The sequence below is a fragment of the Lepus europaeus genome, chromosome 10, assembly GCF_033115175.1.
Source record: "Lepus europaeus isolate LE1 chromosome 10, mLepTim1.pri, whole genome shotgun sequence".
Taxonomy (NCBI): domain Eukaryota; kingdom Metazoa; phylum Chordata; class Mammalia; order Lagomorpha; family Leporidae; genus Lepus; species Lepus europaeus.
Genome location: NC_084836.1, coordinates 662581 through 685481, shown reverse-complemented (window position 1 = coordinate 685481; position 22901 = coordinate 662581). Strand labels below are relative to the sequence as shown.

Here is a 22901-nt window from a genome sequence, read left to right as displayed (position 1 = left end):
CACTGTGCCCCACAAAGCCTGCCTATCCACAGAGCACCCCCAGGGCTCCCGCTCGACCCTGCCTCGCCCCCCGGCTCTCCCCGAGGTCTCTCTCCCCAGGCCCTTTCCACTTCCCCAGCCCTGGGCTCACCCTACAGGGTCATTTCCGATCTCCCAGACAAGGGTGGGCCCTGAGGGGTTGCTGTCCGCCTTCCTCCCGTGGGGCTGAGTGGGGCCTGGGTGTCGGCCTCAGGCCGCGCCGCAGAGATCTGGGGACCAAGGGTCCCAGAGAGGGAACAGCGGGGTCAGGCTTCAAGGGAGGGACAGGAGGGTGGGCATTTGGGGGCCCGCGCTGTGGTGTGTGGGTTACACTGCCACCTGTGACGGCAGAGTGAGTGCCCGTGTGTCCGTGTCAGTGCCCATGGGAGCGCCTGTGTGTGTCAGTGTCCATGTGAATGTCCCTGTGTCTGTGTCAGCGCCCGTATATCGGTGTGAGTGCCCGTGTCAGTGCCCATGTCGGTGTGTCAGTTTGAGTTCCCGTGTGTGTGTCCGTGTCAGTGCTCGTGTGCCCGTGTCAGTGCCTGTGTCAGTGCCTGTGTGCCCGTGTGTCCGTATCAGTGCCCATGTCGGTGTGTCAGTTTGAGTGCCCGTGTGTGTGTCCGTGTCAGTGCCCCGTGTTCCCGTGTCAGTGCCCGTGTCAGTGCCCATGTCGGTGTGTCAGTTTGAGTGCCCGTGTGTGTGTCTGTGTCAGTGCCCCGTGTTCCCGTGTCAGTGCCCGTGTCAGTGCCCATGTCGGTGTGTCAGCTTGAGTGCCTGTGTGTCCGTGTCAGTGCCCGTGTCAGTGCCCATGTCGGTGTGTCAGTTTCAGTGCCTGTGTGTGTGCCCGTGTCAGTGCCCGTGTGCCCGTGTCAGTGCCCGTGTCAGTGCCCATGTCGGTGTGTCAGTTTCAGTGCCCGTGTGTGTGCCCGTGTCAGTGCCCCTGTGTCCATGTGTGTGCCCGTGTCAGTGCCCATGTCGGTGTGTCAGTTTCAGTGCCCGTGTGTGTGCCCGTGTCAGTGCCCCGTGTCCGTGTGCCCGTGTCAGTGCCCATGTCGGTGTGTCAGTTTGAGTGCCCGTGTGCCCGTGTCAGTGCCCGTGTGCCCGTGTGCCCGTGTCAGTGCCCCGTGTCCGTGTGCCCGTGTCAGTGCCCGTGTCAGTGCCCATGTCGGTGTGTCAGTTTCAGTGCCCGTGTGTGTGCCCGTGTCAGTGCCCGTGTCAGTGCCCATGTCGGTGTGTCAGCTTGAGTGCCCGTGTGCCCGTGGCAGTGCCTGTGTGTCTGTGTCTGTGTCAGTGCCAGCGCACAGAGGCAGAGTGGGGCAGGTCAGGGACCCCGGAGGATCCCAGAGTCCCTCAGCTCTAGCAAGGGCCAGCAGGTCCAGGAGGCCAAAGGGGGTGCCCGTGTGTGCGTGTAGGCGACTGTCCTGGTGGGTGTGCAGGTACGTGTGTGCCGGTGCGTGCCTTGCATACGTGGAGGCGAGTGCGGCAGGGTGTGTGTGTGTGTGTGTGTGTGCGCGCGCGGATGCATCCGGGCAGTGCCCGCGCCAAGTGTCCCCTCCCTCCCGCCCCCTGCGACGCTGGCCATGACTCACGCGCACTGGAAGGGCACTGCGCACGTGGGGCGCCTCCTGTGAGTCAGCGGCTCCCGGAAGCCCGAGTAGCCAGGCGCAGGAAGGTGGGGGGAGGGGGCCTTCCTGTCCAGGGCGGCTCGCGCCGGCGCCCCCTGACCAGCCGCAGCGGGGCGGGGGCCGGTGCGTGGGCGGGGCCGGCTGGGGGCCGAGGACCTGGGCCCCGTGCGCTGCCCCCAGCGCCGCAGGTAGGGGCGGCGGTGCTGGGACGGGGATGCAAGGTCCAGGGGCCGCGTCTGGGCGCAGAGGTGAGGGACACGCGGGCGGTCAGCGGTCAGCGACTCGCGAGGAGGAGGGGCCGAGGGTCGGAGTCCTCGGGACAGGAGCGTAAGGACCGCCTGACCCGAGCAGGGAAGGGACCGGGCCCACGCGAGAGCCCCCTCGCTGTCGTGGGCCTGGGACTCCGCTTGTCCTGGGGGAGGGCGTAGCTCGGGTTCCCCGCCGCCGGTGCAGCCTCTGGGACCTTCTTCTGCCCCCGCCCCCAGCGCGTGGTCACCAGGGCCCGGCCCTGCTGTCCGCCCCAGGCTCGCTGCAGCCAGCGACCCCTGATGTCCATAGCAGCCCCGGACCAGGCTGAACAGGGGAAGGGTCGCGCCCAGCCCCGGCGTCTGAGGAGCGAGGGCCGTGCACCTGTCCAGGTCGCGCGCGCGGGGTCCCCACGTCAGCAGACACCTGCTCCGGGGTCAGCGGACCAGGTCAGGGACGGGAAGGCCGGACCGAGCCAGCCTGGCCCGCAGTGGGTGGCGCACGGGTGCGAGAGCCACACCTCGCCCTGCGGACACAGAGCGCTGAGTGGGAGGCCTGGGCAGGGGTCCGCGCTGGGGTGGGAGGCCAGGCTGGACCGAGCTGGGCTGCTGTGGCCACCTGGGCACACGCCGCCTCCGGGGCGTCCCACCTGCCGGGCCTGGGGCGCCCCCTTCCCGCCGCGGGGCGCCGGCGCGGATCCCGGGCGCCTGCGTGGACCCGGCTCTGCCCAGCGCCGACGCTTCGGGGCTCCGCCGCCCCCGCCGCCCGCGGCCGATCTTGGGGCCCACTCTCGTTCCTCGAGGCCCCGCGGCGGCCACAGAGAGGCAAGGCAGGGGCTCGGCCCATGGGGCTGTGCACGTCCACGTGGCCCCCCCCCACACGGGGCACACTCAGAGGGGCCCTGTCCCCCGCGCCCCCGGGGTGCCCGCGCCTGGTGGGCACGGCCTGGGAGGGTGGGAGGTGCAGACCGTGTGGTCGTGGGGAGGCAGCCCCGGGAGAGCGAGGGGCCAGCAGCCTGCAGGGGTCAGCGGCCAAGGGCCAGGGGCCAGGGATGGCTGAGGCGAACTCCGGCTGCAGCTGGCTAAAGTTTTAGTGAAAACAACCAGAAATCCTCTTAGGCTTATGTTCCACATCGCTGTAAACGTTTCTCCGGGAAGCAAATGGAGCGCTAATAAAATCAGGAAATATTTTTAAAATGGGGTTGCCGAGGGGCCACGGAAAACCGCCGGCCCCAGCCCCTGCCCCCAGCCCCTGCCCCAGTCCCTGCCCCCAGCCCCTGCCCCAGTCCCTGCCCCCAGCCCCTGCCCCCAGCCCCTGCCCCAGTCCCTGCCCCCAGCCCCTGCCCCAGCCTCTGCCCCCAGCTGCCGCCCTCCACAAACTTGCTGGACCTCAGTAAGTGCCCTGAGCAGAGGCCGGCGGCCTCAGCCCGGCCCCCACTGCTCCCTCCTGGCCCCCAGCTGTCTTCGCAGGTCCTTGTTTTGGGGGTGCCTCGGGTGAGTGGGCTCTCAGGACCGGGGTGCCCGCCTGTGTGGCAGTGTGGTACCCGTGGTCACTGCAGCTTGCTCACTGCCGCCCAGGGGCCCCCTGGGCCTTCTCTCAGGCAGGTGCACGGGGGCGGGACTGCCGGCTGTGGGAACGTGTGTCCATCTTACACACACACTCGGAGATGTGGGACGGCTCCGGGATTCCCAATCCTGGGCGCGAGTTCCTGTCTGCTAACTTAGGCTGCGGTGCGAGGGTGCCGGGGGGGCCCCGAGTTCCCGTCAGAATATTCCTAGCATCGCTCCTGGGCCTAAAAGTCGTTTATCCCCTTGCTGAGATGTCTCCCCAAATGTCGACTTGGGTCGTCCTCTTTGTTTTTAATTTAGTAAAATATTCATAACATAAACTGATCATTTAATTTTAAGTGTGTTTTTTCTGGCTTTTAGTTGTGTTCTTTACATATTCTAAATACTAGTCCTTTGTGCTTTTTTCTTCCAATTTTCAATCCATTATTTGGGAGGCAGAGAGAGCGAGTGAGAGCGAGAGAGCGAGAGAGCGAGTGAGAGAGTGAGAGCGAGAGAGCGAGCGAGAGAGAGCGAGAGAGCGAGTGAGAGAGTGAGAGCGAAAGAGAGCGAGAGAGCGAGAGAGAGCGAGAGAGAGAGCGAGAGAGAGCGAGAGAGCGAGCGCGCACTATCTCCCACCTGCTGCTTTGTCCCCCCAAATACCAGCACAGCAGCAGCCTAGCTGCCACGCTGAGGCTCGGAGCTGAACTCCGCCCAGGTCTTCCCCGTTGGTGGGAGGGGCCCCAGCACCTGCTGCTTCCTCAGTGCACCGGCAGGAAGCTGGGCTGGAGGCGGAGCTGGGATTTGATCCCAGGGACTCGGTACAGGATGCTGCCCCCCCAGATTCACCTTCTGTAACAAGACACAAGGAGGATGAACGGGTGTAGCCGAGGGGACGGGGCGGCCACGGTCGCAGCTGCCTGCCGTGAGAACCACGTGAAGGGGCCGCTTCTGCCCGCCGTGGCCGTGTCTTCAGCAGACTGCCTGCCACGGCTCCTGCAGTCTCGGCCAGTGCTTGCCGGGTACGGACTGGTTCTGCATCGCCGGGCACCCGACGTCTGTGCTGTTGGACCCAGTGGGGTCCACGAGCTCGCCTCACCTCCTCTGTGTCGGGGCTGGGCCTTCGCCTTGTCCTGCACTGCCCGCTCTTTCTGAAAACCCCGTCTGGGGGTCTGCGTCTTGTTTGTGGAGCGCGTGGGGTGCAGGGAACCAGGGCGTCCACCCTGGCGCACACCCGGGGGCCGCCTGCTGTGCTTCTCTGTGAGGCCGGCAGGGGTCCCTGTAGGTCCAGCAGCTCAAGGCCCCGCCTCCCTGGTCTTCTTCTCAGCCTAACGTGGCCTCCCCCACGCAAGGGTGGGCCTGGGTCCCGGTTTGCCTGGGCCTGTCCTGGTGTCGCAGCGAGGATTCTGACCCAGGACAGTGCTCTGGGTGCTCCCAGCGCTGGGGGCCCAGGGTCTGTGGGTCCTGACACACTCGTGGGTGACTGTGTGAGGCACACAGACCCCCAAACGCGGGTCAGTGGGAACCAGGGTCAGTGGCCTTGCCATCTCCCGCAGGGGCGGGGCTTCTGAGCAGGCGCGGCTTGAGGTGGGGCAGGCGGCTCCCAGGCCGGTGCCGTGGTCCCAGGGTCCTGGCTGGAGGGGAAGTGATGCTCCCGCTGGAAACTGGGCACTGAGTTCCAGTGGCTTCTCCCCTTCTCATCCCAGTGGGCAGCTGGGGTCTGAGCGCGGCCTTGAACAGGGTGCATGGTCACTGTGGGACACCAAAGACTGCTATGGGCCCTGCCCACCCCCAGCTGGGTCCCAAGGCTCCCCCTGGCCTCGGCAGGCTCAGACCCCCACCCCACCTCTGGGATGTCAGGTCCACTGTGGTGGGGGAGGGCTGTGTGGCTAGGCATGGTCTGGCCTTGTCCCTGGTGGCTGTCACTGCTCCCCCAGACACGCCTAGGCCCTAATGTCCCCCCGCCGAAGGGGCCACCCTGGCCGCCAGACTCTGACCCAGATCTCCATCCTCAGAGAGGCAGTCAGGTGGACAGGTGTTTGCCAGGTGGGCACAGCCCACAGGCCCTGAGCAGGGACAGCCCAGTGGACTGCGGATGGTGGCCATGTGTGCCCTCTGCAGGGTCGGGGGGCTGGGGGCTGGGGAGGTAGAGCACAGGCCTCAGGCCAGTGTGCATAGCAAAGCACTCTGGTCTCTCTCTCTTTCTCTCTCTCTCTCTCTCTCAGACTAATTATTTGAAAGGCAGAGAAAGTGAGAGAGAGAGAGAGATCTTCTATCCATTGGTTCACTCTCCAAATAGCCACAATGGCCGGAGCTGGGCTGATCAGGAGCCAGGAGCTTCTTCCGGGTCTCCCATGCAGGTGCAGGGGCCCAAGCACTTGGGCCATCTTCCACTTTCCCAGGCCACAGCAGGGAGCTGGATCAGAAGTGGAGCAGCCAGGACTCGAACTGCATTTGGATGTGGGATGCCGGTTTCCCAAGTGGCCTTAACCTGCTGAGCCTCCTCGTGACACACAGTGGGGGGTGTGAGGGCCCTGACCGGGCACAGGGGCCCCCCAGGGGCGACTCCAACCTGCGGGGAACTGGAGGGGCTGTGAGAGGAGAGGATGTGGGCCTCATGGACCAGACCCAGGCCTGGGGAGATGGGTTCTAGTGCCAGGGAGGGAACATGGCAGGGACACCTGGCTGGCATCGCCCCCACCCAGGTGCCACAGCCTACTCCCTGGCTTCCCACCCACCTGGCCGGAGCCTCCACCTTGGCCCAGCCTGGGCTGAGCCCTGGGAGACTTGACACATCTGTGGTCACCGGCATTTGGAGGGAAAAACCCAGTGCCAGTCAAACCCTGTGTGTGGCCAACAGCAGCTGTCCCGTCTGGAGCCCAGGACAGCCGCCAGGGCAGCTCCTGCTCCTGCCAGCAGGGCCTGTGAGGGTCTCTCGTACCCATGGGCAGGGGCCCAGAGGAGATCGAGACAGGCAGACACCCAGCGGGCCATCACCCTGGAGCCCCTCACCATGTCTCCCCCACCCCCGAGTCAGGCTCACCACCAGATGGCCCAGTTCCATGCCATAGGGGCTGCAGGGCAGGGACCTCAGGGTGGGGGCAGGTGTGGAGCCCCTCCCCTCCCCTCCCCCTTACACCTGAGGCCCCAGGGGCTCCTGTGCAGCCCTGGGCTGTGCTGTGATGGCCACGCACTCGGTGGTCTGCCGGGAGCTCACGGTCCCAGCGTCTGGAGTCCAGAGCCTGCGAGGGCCTCGTGTGGTGGGCAGGACAGGCGTGCCAGGGAGAGCCGCTCCTGTGACAACCGGGAACCCAGGAGCCCTTCCGGGGCGGGGACATTCGGGCGCACAAAGTCCTCAGCTCACAGGTCAGCCTGCTCGGCTTTATTGAACTTCAAGTCCCCCTGCGGTTGTCTTGGCCCAGGGGCTGAACTCGCCACGAGGGCTCTGCCCACAGCCGGCTGCACACTGCTGCACTGGGGACCAAGTCAGGCCGCACAGGCCCTCCGGGTGTCCACAGCGGATGCCGGCTGGATGTCCTATGCTGTGCGGTGCTGGTGGCCCCCAGAGGCCTCGGGACTCCCCACACCTGCGTCTCCCTGGGGGTCCTGCGTGGCCCAGAGGACCACTGACCACCGCAGGGCAGGGCCCAACCCAGGTGGACGCCCCTTGGGAGCCATCACTCAGCACCAGCGGACCCGGTGCATTTAACAAAGGGGCGGGGCGGCCTCCCGGTGGGGGGGCACCGGGTTAGGGGCAGCGGGGCAGGCGCGGGCGGGGGGCGGGGCTCCGCAGGAAACACCACAGTGACAGGCACACGACGTTGCAATAGCTCTGTATACACGGTCCCAGCGGCCTCACAGCGTCCACGGCCCGTCCCGCCCGCCGCCCAGCGGCACGAAGGTGGCGCCCTGCAGCACGGAGGCGCAGAAGGAGCGGCAGCGCTTGCACGGCCGCGCGGGCGGCAGGGGGCCCTGGCACACTAGGCATGGCGCTCGCAGGTCGCTCGGCGGCCCTGGGGAGAGAGAGGGGCCTGAGCGACCGCAGCGCGGCCCGCCCAGGCCACGCCCTCCCATGCCAGAGGCCCCGCCCAGGCCCCGCCCCCGCCCCCCCGCGGGTCGCCCCTGAGCCCACAGCTCACTTCTCGGCCCCGCCCTGCGCCCAGGGGTCGTCCCCGGCCGCGCCCTCTCCGGCGCGAGGCCCCGCCCCCAGAGGGCCACGCCCCGATCACGCCCCGCTGGCCAGCCACGCCCACAGAGGCCCGCGCCCCGCTCCGGAGACCTGGGCGCAGCGCGGCGGTTCCCACCTGGGCCTCCGCCCCAGCCCTGCCCCAGGCCGCCCACCTCTCCCGCGTGGGCCGCCCCTGGCCTACCCCAGCTCACAGAAAACCCTGGCCTGGGGCGCGGCCGCGGGCCCTTTGTCCGTCCACCCAGGACACGCCCACCGCCCTAGACCCCGCCTACCCCGTGCCGCCCCCAGGGTCCCGGGTGGGCTCCTTGCTTGGTAGTTCGTTGACCCGGCAAACAGCGGCCGCTGAGCACGGAGGAGTGCGGCGCCCCGCGTGGGCGCCGGCCCAGTCCCGGCTGCTCCTCTTCCCATCCGGCTCTCGGCCATAGCGCGGCAAAGCAGGGAAGATGGCCCAAGGCCTCGGGACCCTGCACCCGCCTGGGAGACCCCGAAGAAGCTCCTGGCTCCTGGCTCCGGATGGGCCCGGCTCCAGCCCTTGCGGCCACTCGCGGGGTGAACCGGCGGGTGGAAGACCTCCCCCCCCCCCCCCCCGTTCAAATAAGTAAAATAGATAAAGCACGGAGAACGGCGATGCCGGGGTGATTTAAGAAGCGTCCTCCATGACACAGGTGGAAAACCCACAGCTCTGCGACAGCGCTCAGAATGAAAAACATAAAACCCCGAGGAAGTCAACACGGGAAGCCGGAAGTCCCAGGAGGGACGTCACATGTTTCTGAGTGGCAGGACCAGACCCCGCAGCCTGGGAAACCCATCTGCCGGCGCGGCCGGGGACTCTGTGACCACGACTCGCGGAGCCACAACACGGCTCAGTATCCCCCCACCAGGGCTCACATATACCTCCCAACATGGCTCACGGAACCCCAACACAGCTCAGGAGACCCCCAACACGGCCCACAGAACCCCAACACAGCTCAGTATCCCCCCAACATGGCCCACGGAACCCCAGCACAGCTCAGTATCCCCCCAACACGGCTCACAGAACCAAACACAGCTTATGGAACCCCAACACGGTTCAGGAGACCCCCAACACGGCTCACAGAACCCCTGAACATGGCTCACGGAACCCCAACACGGCTTATGGAACCCCAACACAGCTTATGGAACCCAAACACAGCTCAGTATCCCCCCAACATGGCTCACGGAACCCCAACACAGCTCAGTATCCCCCCAACATGGCCCACAGAACCCCAACACAGCTCAGTATCCCCCCAACATGGCCCACGGAACCCCAACACAGCTCAGTATCCCCCCAACATGGCTCACAGAACCCCTGAACACGGCTCACAGAACCCAACACAGCTTATGGAACCCCAACACGGCTCAGGAGACCCCCAACACGGCTCACGGAACCCCTGAACACGGCTCACAGAACCCCTGAACACGGCTCACGGAACCCCAACACGGCTTATGGAACCCCAACACGGCTCAGTATCCCCCCAACATGGCTCACGGAACCCCCACTCACGGAACCCCAATACAGCTCAGGAGACCCCCAACATGCCTCATGGAACCCCAACACACGGAACCCCAACACAGCTCAGGAGACCCTCAGGAGATCCCCAACATGGCTCCCAACCCCTGTCAGGGACTAGGGGCTGGGCGGGGTGGGGCTGGCTGCAGAGGGCGGGCCCTATGGGAGCCACGCCCATCCCAGTGAGCCCCGCCCATCCCTGTGAGCCCTCTGGCTGGGGCTGTGGTCACCCACACGAGGCTGCTTCCTGACAGACACTCCAGTCTGCAGGTGGCCGGAGCCCGGACGCGGCACCGGCTTGGCACCAGCCGGGGTTGGTGAGGAAATGGCACAGCTCTGGCCGAGGGAGCCCTCGGTGGGGCACGGGCAAGACATGAGGATAACTGTCGCCCGTGGGACCCGGAAGGCTGAGTCCCCTCCCTATTCAGCCGTGACACACTGGAAGCAGCCCGGATGGACACAGATCCACGGCTCCCTGCAGCACCCTCCCCGTCCAGCTGCTGTGTGCACCAGGGTCCTTCGCTCTGACCCTGGCGTCCTGGGTCTTGTGTCTTTGCCCACGAGACAGTCCCAGGCTAAGGTAATGGCTTGGAAGGAGGAAAAGCCGCCTCAGCCTGGACAGCTGTGGATGGTCAGCGGGAGCAGCAGGGGAAGAGGACCCAGAACAGGTGCTGTGTCATGAGATCCTGGGTACAGAGCCAGTGCCAGGACCAGGGAGACCGGAGTGGTGCCGACCTTGGTGATGCTGGCACAGGGCCGGGAACCCCGCCTGTGGAGCAGGTCCTGCCGCTGGGACGAGGTCTCCCCCACCTTCCTCTTGCAGTTGAGAGACCCTGCACCCTGGAGGGAGTGTGGCCAGGGGGTCGTGGGCAGAGCTGCGGTGTGCAGAAGCTTTTACGTGCCCGCACGGTTGGTCCACCCCCTCGCACGTCTGCCTTCTGCCGTGTGACAGAATCCACGGGAGGCTGGCGCCGCAGCTCACTAGGCTAATCCTCCGCCTTGCGGCGCCGGCACACCGGGTTCTAGTCCCAGTCGGGGCACCGATCCTGTCCCGGTTGCCCCTCTTCCAGGCCAGCTCTCTGCTGTGGCCAGGGAGTGCAGTGGAGGATGGCCCAAGTCCTTGGGTCCTGCACCCCATGGGAGACCAGGATAAGTACCTGGCTCCTGCCATCGGATCAGCGCGGTGCGCCGGCCGCAGCGTGCCTACCGCAGCGGCCATTGGAGGGTGAACCAACGGCAAAAGGAAGACCTTTCTCTCTGTCTCTCTCTCACTGTCCACTCTGCCTGTCAAAAAAAAAAAAAAAAAAAAAAAGAAAAAAAAAAAAAGAATCCACGGGAGTCACAGGCCCCACAGAGGAGACAGAAGTGAGCTGGAGCCCACAGGTGGAGCCAGCACAGACGGACAGACGGACGACAGGAGCAGAGTATGGTGACAGCGCCGTCACTGTGAATCCCAGGCTCGGGCAGGTGTGATGTGGGAGGAGTCAGAGGCGGCGCTCCAGTGGCTGTGGGATGAGCAGAGATTTCTAACAGAGACCGGAAGTGCAGCTCGTGTATTGCGATCAGCAGTCGCTGTGCGTCTGTGCTCAGAGGCAGGTGGATCACGGGACGGGGAGACCCCTGGGATACACACACCGCCCAGGCCTGCGTCCCACCCACGTGAGGAGCCCCTCCCAGAGCAGGCCCACAGAGAGCGTGCGCGTGCACAGCTCCAGTGCGTGTGCACATGAGACACAGACTGAAGCCCCGCCGTGACCCCACCACATAATGCCGGGGCGGCCCGGCAGCCACACGCCGCCGGAGGGGCGACTCTGGCCCACGGAGTTGCTGCTGCGCCTTTGCCAGGCTCAGCCGTGTCCCGGCAGCTCTACCCCTAACTGCCTGAGCCGGGAGCTGCGTCTACAGCGCTTACTAACAGTAGTGGGAATAAAAACCCGTGGCCAGGCATCGACTGGCGCCATCGGCCCCGCTGTCCAGCCCTGTGGCTGGGAACAGGCCTCGAGGAAGTGCAGCAGACGCGGAGTTCTTAGAGCGACCAAGGAGCGTCTTGAGCACAGCAACAGCACCTGCTCACTCATGGAAGGCTCTGCGAGCAAGGAGCCGACTCCGCCTCAAACGAGGACCATTAGCATCAGGAGCTACATGCGGTGCCTGGCCCTCTGTGGGGCGCGGCCAGCAACGAGACGTGGCATGAGAGCGAGGCAACATCTAACGGGGGGTTTTAAAACTTCTGTACGTGCTAGAAGTTTTAGCAAATAAATAAATAAAATAAAATAAATTGTTACGGGTAATGAGTTTTAGAGGTTCATAGAAAAATTAATGTAGAGATGTCATTTGCATTCTTTCCGCCAACAGAGATGGTGGCATGAGCGACATCACAATTCCAAACTCAGATAAAACACGCATGCGGTCTCACTAGGGAGAAGGGGGACACTTAATGAGGCTACATCGTGTTCATGGGTAGGAAGGCATCATCTCACTCATTTGTCAATTGGAACAAACTGACCTATGGATAAAAAACTTATCTTCATCTTACTTGAAAGGCAGAGAGACAGACAGCGAGAAGTCTTCCATCCCCTGGCTCTCTCCTCCGTGCCTGCAACAGCCAGGACTGGGCCAGGCTGCAGCCAGGAGCGCGGGACACCTTCGGGGTCTCCCAGGCGGGTGGCAGGGGCCCAAGCTCCTGAGTCATCACTGCTGCTTCCCAGGGTGCTCCCCAGCAGGGAGCTGAGTCGGAGATGGAGAAACCAGGGCTCCTGCCAGGCACTGATCCGGGATGCTGGCGTCCCACGTGGCAGTGGAGCCGCTGTGCCACGCACCTGCCTGAGATCTGTGGAGTTCATGGCTTTTTGTGGCACTGGACACACAATGTTGACATTTACGTAGCAGGAAATATAAACAAGGACGACTTTCCCCAGCAGCTGTGAAGATGCGGTGCCGAGGACTGTGGCCTGGCATCCAGATTCCAACTGAGCAGTGGAGCGGAAGCCAGGCTGCCGAGCAGGACCACACGTGGGCAGAGGGCCGCCACACGGGGAGGAAGGAAGGGGTCTCTGTAGGTGAAAAATCCGCGACTTCAGGAATAAAGGCAAAATAATCTCCAGATGGACTGAAGCTCAGAGATGAACATAGAGAAATAATCTCTAAAATGTTGGGATATAGAAAGATTCTTTAAGACAAAATAGAATTGTCTAAAATAAAAAGATTGAGGGGCTGGCGCTGTGGGGTAGCGGGTAAAGCTGCCACCTGCAGTGCCGGCATCCCATATGGGCGCTGGTTTGAGTCCCGGCTGCTCCTCTTCCAACCCAGCTCTCTGCTGTGGCCTGGGAAAGCAGCAGAAGATGGCCCAAGTCCTTGGGCCCTGCACCTTGCATGGGAGACCCGGAAGAAGCTCCTGGCTCTTGGCTCCTGATCGACTGGTGCAGCTCCGGCCATTCCAGCCAACTGGGGTGTGAACCAGTGGATGAGAGAGAGGCTCAATGTTCGCAAGACAAAGGAATTCCATCAGGGACACAACCGCATTTGTGAAAATCCAAACACATCTTCAGATCGGTGGGCAGAAGCTACTTCTGTGAGCCAGGTGCAGTCTGCAGATTCTGTGCAGGTTTGACAAAAAGATACCACGCGAGACGGTCACGAGGAAACCACACAAGGGCGTCGGCAGAGCTGCCCTGTCCATAGATGGGAAGTACGTGTCGCAGAGAAGCCCGTCCACACGGGAACCCACGGCCTCCCACACGGGAACCCACGTTCTCCCACACGGGAACCCATGGCCTCCTACATGGAACCCACATTCTCCCACACGGGAACCCACGGCCTCCCACACTGATTGGACGGTTACACCGGCCCTCCAGGGCTGCCACCGTGGGCCCCTGGCACACAAGCAAGCCAGGGCGGCTCACCTGGAAGCCCAGGCACAGACCTATGTGTGCATGCAAGGGGACCATGGGTTCCCCGCACGAGAGAGCAGGCTTAGGACACCTGGACGCCAAAGCTTCAGGACACAGAGAGGTCACTTCATGGGGTCTGGGGGAGTGGAGGTGTGGGGAGTGGGAATGTGGGGGTATGTGAATGTGCGGGTTTGGGGGAGTGGGAGGTGAGGGATGGGGGTTTGGGGGAGTGGGGGTGTGGGGGTATGTGAATGTGCGGGTCTGGGTGTCTGGGGGAGTGGGGGTGTGGGATGGGGGTGTGGGGGGTGTGGGACGGGGGTCTGGGGTGTGGGGGTATGTGAATGTGTGGGTCTGGGGGTCTGGGGGAGTGGAGGTGTGGGATGGGGTCTGGGGGCGTGGGGGGTGGGGGTATGTGAATGTGCGGTCTGGGGGTCTGGGGGGTAGGGGTGTGGGATGGGGTCTGGGGGCGTGGGGGGTAGGGGTATGTGAATGTGCAGTCTGGGGGTCTGGGGGGGTGGGGGGTGGGATGGGGTCTGGGGGAGTGGGGGTGTGGGGGTATGTGAATGTGTGGGTTTGGGGGAGTGGGAGGTGTGGGATGGGGGTCTGGGGGAGTGGGAGGTGTGGGATGGCGGAGTGGGGGTGTGGGATGGGGTCTGGAGGAGTGGGGGTGTGGGGGTATGTGAATGTGCGGGTCTGGGGGGTCTGGAGGAGTGGGGGTGTGGGATGGGGGTCTGGGGGGAGTGGGGGTGTGGGGGTATGTGAATGTGCGGGTCTGGGGGTCTGGGGGAGTGGGAGGTGTGGGATGGGGTCTGGGGGAGTGGGGGTGTGGGGTATGTGAATGTGCGGGTCTGGGGGTCTGGAGGAGTGGGGGTGTGGGATGGGGGTCTGGGGAGTGGGGGTGTGGGGGTATGTAAATGTGCGGGTCTGGGGGTCTGGAGGAGTGGGGGTGTGGGATGGGGGTCTGGGGGAGTGGGGGTGTGGGGGTATGTGAATGTGTGGGTCTGGGGGTCTGGAGGAGTGGGGGTGTGGGGTGGGGTCTGGAGGAGTGGGGGTGTGGGGGTATGTGAATGTGCGGGTCTGGGGGTCTGGAGGAGTGGGGGTGTGGGGTGGGGTCTGGAGGAGTGGGGGTGTGGGGGTATGTGAATGTGCGGGTCTGGGGGTCTGGGGGAGTGGGAGGTGTGGGATGGGGGTCTGGGGGAGTGGGGGTGTGGGGGTATGTGAATGTGCGGGTCTGGGGGTCTGGGGGAGTGGGGGTGTGGGATGGGGGTCTGGGGGAGTGGGGGTGTGGGGGTATGTGAATGTGCGGGTCTGGGGGTCTGGGGGAGTGGGAGGTGTGGGATGGGGTCTGGGGGAGTGGGGGTGTGGGGGTATGTGAATGTGCGGGTCTGGGGGTCTGGGGGAGTGGGAGGTGTGGGATGGGGTCTGGGGGAGTGGGGGTGTGGGGGTATGTGAATGTGCGGGTCTGGGGGTCTGGAGGAGTGGGGGTGTGGGATGGGGGTCTGGGGGAGTGGGGGTGTGGGGGTATGTGAATGTGCGGGTCTGGGGTCTGGGGGAGTGGGAGGTGTGGGATGGGGTCTGGGGGAGTGGGGGTGTGGGGGTATGTGAATGTGCGGGTCTGGGGGTCTGGGGGAGTGGGAGGTGTGGGATGGGGTCTGGGGGAGTGGGGGTGTGGGGGTATGTGAATGTGCGGGTCTGGGGTCTGGGGGAGTGGGAGGTGTGGGATGGGGTCTGGGGGAGTGGGGGTGTGGGGGTATGTGAATGTGCGGGTCTGGGGGTCTGGGGGAGTGGGAGGTGTGGGATGGGGTCTGGGGGAGTGGGGGTGTGGGGGTATGTGAATGTGCGGGTCTGGGGGTCTGGAGGAGTGGGGGTGTGGGATGGGGGTCTGGGGGAGTGGGGGTGTGGGGGTATGTGAATGTGCGGGTCTGGGGGTCTGGAGGAGTGGGGGTGTGGGGTGGGGTCTGGGGGAGTGGGGGTGTGGGGGTATGTGAATGTGCGGGTCTGGGGGTCTGGGGGAGTGGGAGGTGTGGGATGGGGTCTGGGGGAAGTGGGGGTGTGGGGGTATGTGAATGTGCGGGTCTGGGGTCTGGAGGAGTGGGGGTGTGGGATGGGGGTCTGGGGGAGTGGGGGTGTGGGGGTATGTGAATGTGCGGGTCTGGGGTCTGGGGGAGTGGGAGGTGTGGGATGGGGTCTGGGGGAGTGGGGGTGTGGGGGTATGTGAATGTGCAGGTCTGGGGGTCTGGAGGAGTGGGGGGTGTGGGATGGGGTCTGGGGGTGTGGGGTGTGGGGTATGTGAATGTGCGGGTCTGGGGGGTCTGGGGGAGTGGAGGTGGGGTATGTGAATGTGCGGTCTGGGGGTCCTCTCTGAGCCGGCCGCAGAGCCAGCACCAGGAGAAAGGCCAGCCCAGAGGTTTTGATGTGATGGAGGTGGCCGTGGTGTCTGCAGTGCCAATCAGCTGCAGAGGGGAGCCCCCGACAGAAAGGGGGAGACTGGGGAGGTCGCCAGGGCGTGGGCAGTGCAGACCAGCCCCACGTGCTCCCCGAGAGGCGCTTGGAGTGCGGAGCACACGGTCGGGCCCCAGCCCCCACTCACAGCGGCTCCCCCGGATTCGTGCTACTCATGTGGAGGCAGGGTCTCTGCAGGGGTCACCCTGGGGGCTAAGGCGCTGACCGGGACTGCGTCCTTGGAAGGCAGACGCAAGCTTGGCGCGGGCGTTTGCGTCACCTCTGGCCCAAGTTCCGGTTCCGGTTCCAATGTCAGCTCCTGCTGACGGGCACCCCGGGAGGCAGCGGCAATGGCTCAGGTACCTGGGCCCCTGCCGCCCACAGGGGGGACCCGGATGGAGCTCCTGGCTCCCGGCTTCAGCCTGGCTCAGACATTTTGGGGGCGAAGCAGCAGATGGAAACTCTGTGTGTGTGTGTCTCTCTGCCTTTCAGAAGAGGCAACGTGACCACAGATACAGCAGGAAGAGCCACACAGAGTCGGGGTGGACTGTTGCCAGCACCCACCCCAGGGTGGTCACAGGAGGCTAGACAGGGCAGGATTGGACCCCCACCCCCACCCCGAGGTCCTGCTGACACCTGGTTGTGACTGGTGGCCTCAGCAGCCCACGCCCCGAGTCCACTGCAGTTCACGCCAGCAGGGTCCCACGCAGCTGTGCAGGGCCCTGGGTCTGCTTCTCCACACAGAGGCCTGTGCAGGGGCTTGGGCTGCAGCCCCAGGCACTGTTGGCGCCCTCCAGGAGCGATGGGAGTGAGTGGTCCGCCTGCTCGGAGCCCCTGGGGCAACCCATGCCTTTGTGCAAACATTGAGCTCTTGCTGCATGGCAGGCTCTGTTCCAGAGAGGCAGGCGCCCAGGAGGAGGCAGCAGCAGGTGCACCTGCTCTGGCCTGGGTCTTTTTGTCCCACACTCTGCAGGCCGCACCAGGGGATGCCCTGGGCACAGACGCAACGTGGCCACCCACCCCTGTGTCCACACACTGACCGCGAGCGCCCAGCTGCTGCTGCCCTCTCATCTGTCCACGAACCCCAGATCCACACCACACCGAGAGGTCCCAAGACGAAGGTGTTGCCCACCCACTGCTCCCCAGGCAGTCTGCAAGACCCCCATGCCACGCCCAGGACCAGTGCCCACTGCCACCAATCTCACGCCCAAACTCAGGCTGGGGCCCCAGGCCAGGTCCCTCCCTCCAGGAGGCTGGGGCAAGTGGGCGCCCCTCCATGCACAAGGGGGTGGAGGGGCACTGGGGTTACCTGTCACTCTGGGTGACGGACACAGAGCGCCCTCTGTGCTGTCCCCACTCTGGAGGGCGGGCGCCAGGGGCTGCCTGTCACACAGGTTTGGATCCTCGTGGCTGGTGGGCAGGGCCTCAGTGAGCGTGCTCCTGGGGGCCTTGCTGTCCGCGGGACGACAGTGACAGGCGGGAAGCTCTGTCTGGCCAGGGCCTTGGCGGGGCCGGCCTTTCGGCAGCCCCTCTTCAGGGGGCCCCGGCAGTGCCAAGCGGGAAAGTACCTTTTCCTCCTTCAGCCTGGGGCCCCGCTGCACCGCCAGCCGCGGGGGACCCTAGCTGGGCCGGGCAGGGCCGAGGAGCTCCGCGGGTAGGAGAGTGGAGCCGAGAAGTTGAAGCTGGCTACGGGCAGTGTCTGCTTCCTGGGCTTGCGCACGCTGACCCCCTGCACACACAGGTCTGATCCACTGAAGGGCGGCAGCTCCACCGCAGGCTGGGGGGAGGGGCAGGTTGAGGGGGCCGGCAGGGAGGGGCCAAGTCCCTGGGCGGGGTTCTGCAGGGGCCTGGCCGGGTTCACACCCGGGGATGCTGAGGCTACTCAGTCCACCCACGGGGCCCCATCTTCAGGGAGAGCCCAGCGAGACCTCTGACAACACGGGGCCCAACCCAGGGGTGGGGGTCCACAGGCAAAGCCCCTGCCAGGCTTGCCAGCCAGAGTCTCCAAAGCAGGAAGGGCCCTGGAGGACCCTGAGGAGGGCCCAGGGCACCTCCCACCTGCTGGCCACAGAGGCATGTCCTGGAGGTGGGAAGGCTGGACCCCAAGGCCACTGGGGTTGGGTGACCAGGGCCGCCCAGGCGCCCCAGGCTCAGGACAGAGAAGGCGGAGCGACTTCTCTGAGCACAGCCAGGACCAGCTCTGCCCGGCCCTGGCCGCAGGGTGGGCAGCCTGTGGCTCTGTCCTCCCCGTGGGTGTCCTGGGGCGGGGCGGGCGGCCCACCTGCTTCCACAGGAGCTCGAAGTTGCCGGTGTCACAGTTGCGGTCCAGCTTGCGGTCCACCACCACCTTGATGGTGTCCTCCTGCACCTGGGCGCACAGCTGGGCCGTGACGGGCGTGGACGGGTGCATGGAGGGGCTGGAGTTGATCTCGATGAGCCAGGGCTTGAAGTCGCGGCCCAGGATGAAGTCGGCACCGTAGAGCTCGAAGCTGTTCTTGCGGGCCTCCACGCGGTCCTGGGCCAGCCTCATGGCGTGGCTGATGGCCCTCTTCATGGATGGGTAGATGACGTTGCCCCCACTTGGCCCCGCGGCCCTTCCTCTGCAGGTACTCCTGGAACCTAGAGCTCGTCCACATGTTGTGGCCGGGCAGCAGGGGGCTGCGGCCGCTGTCATTCTGCAGGTTCCTCTGGATGGAGTTGTTGCACAGGTGCACAGCGCTGCCAGGCGAGGAGGCCGTGAGGCCCGGGCGGACGCCACCCCAAGGGCCTCCCACCCTGGTGCAGGGCTGCCACAGCCCCCGGCGCAGCCTGCATCTCCCAAGCCTCGGTTCTGTCTGGACGAGGCCACGGAGCAGAGCTGAGCCGGTGAGACCAGGTGGAAAAGTTCCCGACCAAAGCCCCAGCCAATGGACCCGAGCTGTTGCCTTGTCCCGCCCAGGACAGGGGCGGCTCAGGCGCTCTGAACGCAGGTGCACTGGGCAGGAGGCCATCAGGCCGGGCAGAAGAGTGGAAGCCACGTCTCCCCCCAACCGTGTGGAAGGCACGCCCCAGGGTACAGACATTTCAATGCTGGGGGCCGGTGCTATGGTGGGTGCGGTGGGCTGAGCCGCTGCCTGGGACACCCGCCTCTCCTATCACAGCACCGAAGCGAGTCCCAGCTGCTCCACTTCCACTCCAGCTCCCTGCTATGTACCCAGGAGAGCAGTGGTCGATGGCTCAAGGCTTGGAGCCCTGCACCCACGGGGGAGACCTGAGGGCGTTCCAGGCTCCTGGCTGCTGTGCCCATTCAGGGAACTCCTGCCCTGTCTCTCCTCTGTCACTCTGCCTTTCCATCAGTCAATCTTAAAGCAACTGAAACTGTGGTTTTAGGGCGGGGGCCCCTGCCTGGCTTGCCTGTAGCCCTCAGAAGACCCTGCAGCCCCACCTGAGGTACCTGTTTGAGGGTGGAGGCCCAGCAACTGCTCGCTCCATCTTCAAAGTGCCCACCCTCCTGGGATCTGTGTCCTTGGGGAAGTGTGGGGACAGCCGGCAGCTGCCACAGCCTCACCCCGGCTGTGCACTGCCTGTCCACCCGCTGGGCTGCCTCCGCGTCCCAGACCCAAGCCAGGGCTGAACACTGGCCTCTTGCAGGCATCGCGTGCATGGACCGCGTGGAACAGGGCGGGGCGGGGGGCAGGGGCTCAGGAGGCTCCTTTGGTGCAGCTGAATTCCTGGAAGCCCCCTCAGGGCCCTACTCCAGGTGTGACTCCGGGTGTGACTCCGGGTGTGGCCCCGGCCTCCAGCCTGGGGCCCCCAGCAAGGTCTCTGCTGAGCAACCCCCAGCTCCTCCTGGACTCTGACTGGCAAAGCCCCCAAGGTGTGCTAATCCCAGCTCTGCTGCCCCAGAGGCTCACAGGACACCAAAGGCAGCTGGGGGTTCTATCATGTGGGTGGCCCTTTCCCCAGGATTCCCAGACAGGCTGTCACCAGCCTGCCCGCTCTGGGGCCCTGGGAGAAGAGGGGCTCACCTGGCCCTGGGCGCCCCACTCCCGGGTGCCTGAGCCTCGGCCTCCGGGGTGCCGCCCACACGGCCAGCGGTGCCTGTTGCGCCGTGGGGTGTGGACGCTGGCTCTGGGGCCAGCAGGCTCACCTCGCACTGACCTGTCCAGGTTGTGCAGTGAGAAGCGCTGTGTGCAGAAGCGCAGGTAGCTCTCCTTGTAGAACCAGACGGTCAAGGGGTTCCAGTCGGTGACCAGGAACCACTGCCGAATGTCGAACTTGGTGTCATGGATGAGCATGGGCGTCTCGATGTACTTCTGGATCACCCAGCGGCTGTCCTTGGTGGGCGACTGCTCCGCGGCCACCAGCTCCAGGATCTGCTCCACGCGGTCCATGCACGCGATGCCTGCAAGAGGCCAGTGTTCAGCCCTGGCTTGGGTCTGGGACGCGGAGGCAGCCCAGCGGGTGGACAGGCAGTGCACAGCCGGGGTGAGGCTGTGGCAGCTGCCGGCTGTCCCCACACTTCCCCAAGGACACAGATCCCAGGAGGGTGGGCACTTTGAAGATGGAGCGAGCAGTTGCTGGGCCTCCACCCTCAAACAGGTACCTCAGGTGGGGCTGCAGGGTCTTCTGAGGGCTACAGGGGGTGGGCAGTGGGAGCTGACCTTGGAGGGCACCTGGACGGAGGGAGGGGCCAGGGAAGGGCAGGACAGGATCAGGGTCCATGCTGTCCACTCTGAGCTTTGCACTCCCCAGTTGCCCGCCCAAGCCAGGCCTCCTGAGAGTGAACAGGGGCACAGGGGAAGTTACAGCCTTGCTCTCAGCTCTGCACCGCACGCGGTGCCAGCCACAGACCCTCGGGGCCACCCTCCCTGACGTGATGGACCTGATGCCACAAGAGGGAGTCCTGGCCTTTGCCCACGCCAACCCATGATGGACGCCGAGTCCAGGTGAGAGCAGGGCTGTCCTGGCTGCGAGCCCCGGAGATGGGCACCGTGTGTCCGTCACACAGCACATCCGGCCTGACAGCGGGAGCCTGGTCCACAGATGCCCCAGGAGAGCTGAGCCCCTCCCGAGACTTCAGTTTTGTAAGTTAGTGAATGGACACCTGGCCATCTGGGCCAGCACACGGGGCCCGGCCAAGAGCCTGAAGCCACAGCCAGTGACCAGCAGGGAGGGGACGTCTGGGCTGTGTGTCCACCGAGCACCCCTGGGAAGAAGTGGAAGCAGGTGTGTGATGGGTGGAAGGAGACCGACGCCTGGTAAGAGGAATGGGCCCAGGACAGACCCTGGGGTGGGGGCGCTGTGCCCAGCCAGGCAGGGCGGGCACCAAGAGAGGACAGGACTCCAAGGAGCACAGGACGACACAGACCGTGGACCCTCTGACAGAGGGGGTGTCCCAGGGCAGAAGGTGTTCAGAGCTGAATGCCACAAAATCACAAGCAGATGCAAATGAACCACTTGTGAGTAAACATGTTAAAAATAACTCAGGAAAACAGAATATCCAAACTGAAGGGAAAACCTAATGCAGTACTGAGCTGTGAGGGTGTAACAGCAGCTAGAGGATGCCCAAAGCCACACTCAGAGGGAATCTCGTAGCCGCACAACTTTTATCATTGCCCAGCAAAGACGGGAGGTAAATGAACTTAGCATTTAAGTTAGAGCTTGGGGCGGGGGGGGTTTCCGCATAGAATTGAAAAATGCAACCAAATGTGGGTCCTTTGTAGAGATGAGTATGGTTAGAAAACTACCCTGAACCCCTTACAGCACTCAGCACTAGGAGTGAGAACAGAGAACACAGGCCCAGCTGCAGGAGGTGAGGGAGAAAACCTGAACACCGAGACCACAGACGACACCCAAATGGTGCTGAGGAGCCACCCCCAGGGAGACCGGGTGTCCACAAGTGAGTTTCGTAGCAAACACAAGAGCAGCCCCCTCGCCCCTCGAGATCAGAGTCCTGCAACCATTGCAGATGGAGTCAGCAACCCAGAAAGAACCACAGCCCCGGGAGCTAGATACAGGCCAGGCAGAGCACTGTGATGGGCGCCAAGCCGGTTAAGCAGCCCCTCCCCCCACAGATGCGCTCAGGCACCACGCGGCCCTCCCCCGCCAGGCTCCCTGGGCGGGCAGGGGCTGTGGGGTCAGCAGCGCTGCCCGCCGGGGGCGCACCTCGGCCCCGGGACTTGGCCGCAGGCTTCATGATCCAGATGTTCTGGAGCCCGTCGATCTCAGTCTGAGGGCTCACGGACGTGATCCTGTTCAGGAGGGCCTGACACTGTGACAAGTAATTCCTCGAATTGCAGATGAAGGCACCGTCGCTGCAGAGCAAGATCCAGAAGTGCGTGAGGCTCCGGGAGCCAGTGCCCACCCCGTGGGCCAGGCACGGCCAAACCGGGGCAGGCCAGGGCATCCTGCCAGCCGGGGGACACTTGGGACACAGCCCTGGGAGGCCGACCCTGCCCAGGGCCAGGTGAACAGTGAGGACCCCGGTCTGTGGATCTGCACTGGGGTGCACTCCGCAAGGGAGGCCAGGCCAGAGGTGGTGCTGGGACAGTGTCCTGGTCGTGAGCTGACCTGCCACACAGACCTGTGCTGCTCAGCGGCCACCTTATCCTGGGCACTGGATTACGACGCTGCCCTGCTTAGGGAGGTGTGTGGAATGTGTGGTGGTACGCCGATGACACAGTGATATGCGGCAGCACACAGAAATATACAGCGATGCATAGTCATATGCAGTAGTACATGTGTAGCAGGACACAGGCAGTATACAGTATATATGTTAGTATGAACATAGCAGTATATATGGTAGTATGAACATAGCAGTAACATGAGGCAGTATGTGGTAACAGTGATATAGGGTAGTGCAGCGTACACACAGTACACACAGTACCATACATAATACAGTCACACAGGGTAGTATAGAGTACACACAGTAACATGCAGAAGTAACATATAGTGGCATACATAATACAGTCACACAGGGTAGTATAGAGTACACACAGTAACATACATGATGTAGTAATATAGGGTAGTATAGAATACACACAAGTACACACAGTAGCATACAGCAGTATACATAAGACAGTAACAGGGCTGTATAGAGCAGTGCATATATAATGTGGAAACAGGGTAGTGTGCAGTCGCACATGTTCAGGTGATAAGTACTATACAGTCTATTTATAGCATGTATCATGGGCCCACCCCCACGCCCCTGGGAGGCCCCGCCCCTGGGCTTACTGCACCAGCGAGTAGTACTGCTGGGTCAGGTCCTGCCACTCGGCCTCGGTCAGCTCCTCCGTGGCGTCCAGCACATCGATGTCCTCGTGCTCCAGCTGCCCCAGGTAGGCCTGGCACACCCTGCACGCAGCGTCCACCAGCTGCCCCGAGAGGCCCCTGAGCTCGGGATCTGCAGCCAAGCACAGCCCTGGGATGTTGCGGGGC

The 22901-nt window shown here is 64.2% G+C and overlaps 1 protein-coding gene across 1 annotated transcript in view; it reads right to left on the bottom strand.

Moving 5' to 3' along the window:
• Positions 1 to 1603: 1603 nt before the first annotated feature.
• TTLL8 (tubulin tyrosine ligase like 8) overlaps positions 1604 to 22901 on the bottom strand; it is a 34260-nt gene continuing 12962 nt past the window's right edge. The window contains 10 exon segments of the mRNA XM_062201863.1: positions 1604 to 2315; positions 2410 to 2415; positions 7293 to 7446; positions 16792 to 17103; positions 17106 to 17259; positions 17764 to 18057; positions 18059 to 18200; positions 19623 to 19866; positions 21630 to 21778; positions 22698 to 22866. Of these exon segments, the coding sequence (XP_062057847.1) occupies positions 1604 to 2315; positions 2410 to 2415; positions 7293 to 7446; positions 16792 to 17103; positions 17106 to 17259; positions 17764 to 18057; positions 18059 to 18200; positions 19623 to 19866; positions 21630 to 21778; positions 22698 to 22866 (2336 nt within the window).